The 3711-nt window shown below is 60.8% G+C and overlaps 1 protein-coding gene across 2 annotated transcripts in view; it reads right to left on the reverse strand.

The window, feature by feature from the left end:
- Positions 1 to 750: 750 nt before the first annotated feature.
- The window catches only part of DPP9 (dipeptidyl peptidase 9), a 38865-nt gene continuing 35904 nt past the window's right edge, over positions 751 to 3711 (reverse strand). For both annotated transcript variants that reach the window (XM_045300091.1, XM_004714357.2), the window contains 2 exons: positions 3282 to 3475; positions 751 to 1673 (listed from right to left, as the gene is read on the reverse strand). In XM_045300091.1, the coding sequence (XP_045156026.1) occupies positions 1581 to 1673; positions 3282 to 3475 (287 nt within the window). In that variant the 3' untranslated portion in view covers positions 751 to 1580. The remainder of the gene's footprint in view (positions 1674 to 3281; positions 3476 to 3711) is intronic.

Consider the following 3711-nt stretch of genomic DNA (forward strand, 5'->3'; position numbering starts at 1 on the left):
GGTCGGTCTGGTGAGGGCTATGGCAAACTTGGAAGGAGGGAGCCGGTGATGGCTTTCTGTCAATTTGGGACTCAGTCTCTTCCATGAAGCCCTCCTTGTTATACATGGAATTGCAACCCTGTGAAAATGTGTGCTGGAGTCCAACCCCCTACAGCAGTGGATGTATCTAACAGGATGTAACAAGCTTACATGTAATGGAACCCAGCGTAGCACAGCATCATGCAATGCAGTGACTTTCTGTAGTGCACTCTATTGCAATGTAATCATCCAACGTGGTCACTCGGTGTAGGGGGGGGCTGAGTCTGATCATCAGTTATATAGAGCTGCACACACACACACACACACACACACAGCCCTTGGGGGGCACAACTGCTTAATACACTCAGTGTTAGTCAAAAGGTGGGAGGTTCCAATCCACCTGGAGATCTAGTTCAGCCACTGACAACCTATGGAACTCAGCCTGGCCCGGGGGCTGGAGTGAGCTGGCTCACTGACTCACACACACACACACACACACTGACACACACGTAGAGACAGAGACTGAAGAGAAGTCAGGGCTGTCAACTAGGAAGGACAGGGGGTGGGCTGTGTGTGTCCAGAATCGGGGCTTCCAGCTTCCAAAACGACAAGAAAATACGTTTCTGTCCTTCGGAGCTCCCCCCTTGCGGCCTCTGTCCGTGCTTGGGCAGCACCAGGACAGCCGGTCAGCAGCTCCAGACCTGGAGGGTGCCTCAGGCAGGCAGCCAGGTCTCCATTTGGAATCTTTTAATGAGTCTACTTCTTACACACATAATTATAAAAGAATAGGAATCGACAAAAATATTTTCTTTCCATAATCTGTAGAGGTGGTTCGTTTCTGGGTTGTTTCTCTCCCTTTTCTGGGCCCACCCCCAGCAGATCTCTCAGCAGGGAGGGCGGGGGGAGAGGGAAGGATAACCCTGAGGTGGGGGGTGGTGGCCATGCCCAGCCCCAGAATCATACACAGGAGGGCGGGGCTGGGGAGGGGAGGCACAGCCATTTCCCAAAAAGCTCTGCAGGGCTCAGGCCACCAGCCCAGTCAGCGCTGCCCGAGGGGAGGGCGTGGAGACACCCTGACCCCTGGCCCTGATGGCTGCTTGTGGTCACTCCGCACTCTGGAAGAGGTGGAGTTCCTGGGGCATCCCTTGCTGTTTTGTCTTTTAAATAACTATGAAAAAAAAGCCTCCCTGACAAAACGCCGACCTGCAGTGGGGGTGGGGCTGAGGCCGCCCAGTGCTGGCAGGGGCTGCTGCTGGAGCTCAGGGACCAGGGCGCTAGGGCTGGCAGTGGGGGACTTGGGCATCTCCCCATTGTCTTCTGGTCGCCTGTCCTCTCCAGGGTCCTTCCAGAACTCGGGGAGCGGAGGGGACGGCAGGGGAAGGTGCCTCTGGGGCATGGGCCTTTGCCCGGGCAAGGAAGCAGCAGCAGCAGGCAACAGCAACCCCAGCATCCAGGGGCACTAACAGCCAGTGCCAGGCGCCTGCTCTTGGATGGGGCGGCTCCCGTGGTGGCAAAGCCACTTGTGCTCTTCTGAGTCGGGCGGTCGCGCCAGGCAGGTGGGCTCAGAGGTACTCTTGTAGAAAGTGCAGCAGTGTGATCTCATAGTGCTCGCCAGACTCGGGGCAGCGGATACTGTGTCTCTCATTGGGGTAGATCTGTGTGGAGAGGAACCGTTGAGGGAACGAGGCTGCCCCCCCCTTCTGGCTCTGGGCACCCCCTCCATCATTCTCCTGGGGTAGAAAGGAAAGGGCACATGCTCCAGAGCGGAAGGAGCCGGGTTCAAATCCCACTCCTGACACCGGCTTGCACACCTGGGGCAGGGTGCTGCCTCCCAGGTGGCGGCCTCCTCACCGGAGACCGTTTTTATGGGGGTCCCATGAAGGGACGCTCAAAATGCAGGGGCTTGCACACTCAGACTCACAAAGAGCTCTGCCCGCTGCCCTCCCACCCCTGCTCAAAGGGCGCGTGCTGCACTGGCCTCCGCGGTGAGGGGCAGTCAGCCCACCTGACCAAAAGGCCCCGTGTGACCTGCACCTGCCCGAGCTCATGTCCAAGATGCCCCGTCTCGGGTTAATCCTCCCAAAGCGGAGGGAGGTGGTCACCTCTAGGGAGGAGCAGTGACATGTTGTTGCCCAGGCCCTTAGTTCAGGCTGCGTGTGTGTGGGGTGTGCATGTGTGAGTTTGCGTGTACACACTCGGGATTCCAGACGGAAGGAGGTGCCCGGGTCGGGTTTCTCACTAGAATTGGCAGCTGGGAGGACAAGAGACCGTTCCTGGCCTCTGCCTGACAGCAGGGTGGGTTTCTGTGCCTTCTCTGGCCCGTGACTCTGGGAGAGCCCCCCGTCATTCCTGTGGGCCCCTCCTCCAGGCCCTCCTGCTCCACCGTCCCTGGGAGAGGCACAGTCTGGCTGCCTGCCCAGCATGGTGTCGACTTACCTACCCTTCCCGGGACCTGCTGCCCCTGCAGCCTCAGGGACCCCTCCCTTCCTCCCTCCCCATCTCCCTCCTCCCTGCCATCCTCCAGCCCCGCCCCCACCCTTCCCAGACCCTGAGCAGGGGTCAGCCCCAGCTGCTGCCCATCCTGACCTGTCCCACCCCTCGTTCCCGGGGCTGCGGGCACAGAGTGGTCGTCAGCCCAGGAGCCCACAGGAGGACGTGCCCAGGCTGCTGAGTGTCTTGGGAGGCTCGGGTTCCACTCCTCACGCAGCTCACTGGTGCTCCCACTCCCCCTCCTTCTCCCTCTCCCCTCGCTTAGGTGGGCCACCCTGACTGACCTGCCTGCCCAGCACATCCCAAGGGCCCTGAGCTCACTTCACAGACGGGCAGCCAGGCCCGGGGTGACCTAGGGAGGGAGCGGGAGGGAGAGGAGGGGCAGCCCTGGGGAGGGTGGGCAGCTGAGGTGGGACACACGTGGCGCCCCCCACCCCAGCCCCCACCCCGGCCTACCGCTCTGAAGGTCACTGCCTCCTGCCCTTTCAAGGAGCTCTGCTCAGACCTCACCAGGCACTCCGTACCCTAAGCACATCTTTCAGCCCGGTGACCTGTGTCTGTGTGCCCTTCCTGTCCCCAGGGCACCTGCAGCACTGACCCTGTGCTGGGCAGACAGCAGGAGGGCTGCCGGGGTGCCAGGCGCAGCGGGTGTCTGAGGGGAGAGCCTCGGAGGCCTGGGGTGTGTGTGTGTGGCTCCGCGTGCCCACTGCCTCTCCCCGTCCCTGGAGCCTTGCTGCTCTTGGGGTGGGCGGGCGCCACCAGGGGCCACCCACCTGGAGCTGGTAGGGCTTCCCTGCCCGGATGAGCTGGGAGACAAGGAAGTTGGTGTGGAAGAAGTGCACGTTCTCGTCCAGGAAGCCGTGGAGGATGAGCAGGCGGTTGGGCCTGGAAGGCAGGATGGGGAGAGGGTCGGGGTGGCGGGTCGGGGTCACCAGGCAGGGCTCCCTGCTGTCTGCTCCTGCCCTCACTCAGCAGCGGGAGATACCATTCCAGGAGACAAGCCTGGGCAATTTCTAGAACTCTAGAATGGTGCTGTCCTGCCGCACGTGATCAATGGGCATCTGCTACGTGGCTAGAACGGAGGAGGACCTGAGTTTCATGAAAAACAAAACAAACCCCTCCCCCAAAAACAAAGCCACAGTTTCAAGCTGAGATTTCCAGGACCCAAGATGGACCACTGTAGAGCGAACTCGGGGCTTTTAC

This window comes from Echinops telfairi, unplaced genomic scaffold (assembly GCF_000313985.2).
Source record: "Echinops telfairi isolate 266 unplaced genomic scaffold, ASM31398v2 ScPeMD7_7459;HRSCAF=8497, whole genome shotgun sequence".
In the NCBI taxonomy this organism is placed as follows: Eukaryota; Metazoa; Chordata; class Mammalia; order Afrosoricida; family Tenrecidae; genus Echinops; species Echinops telfairi.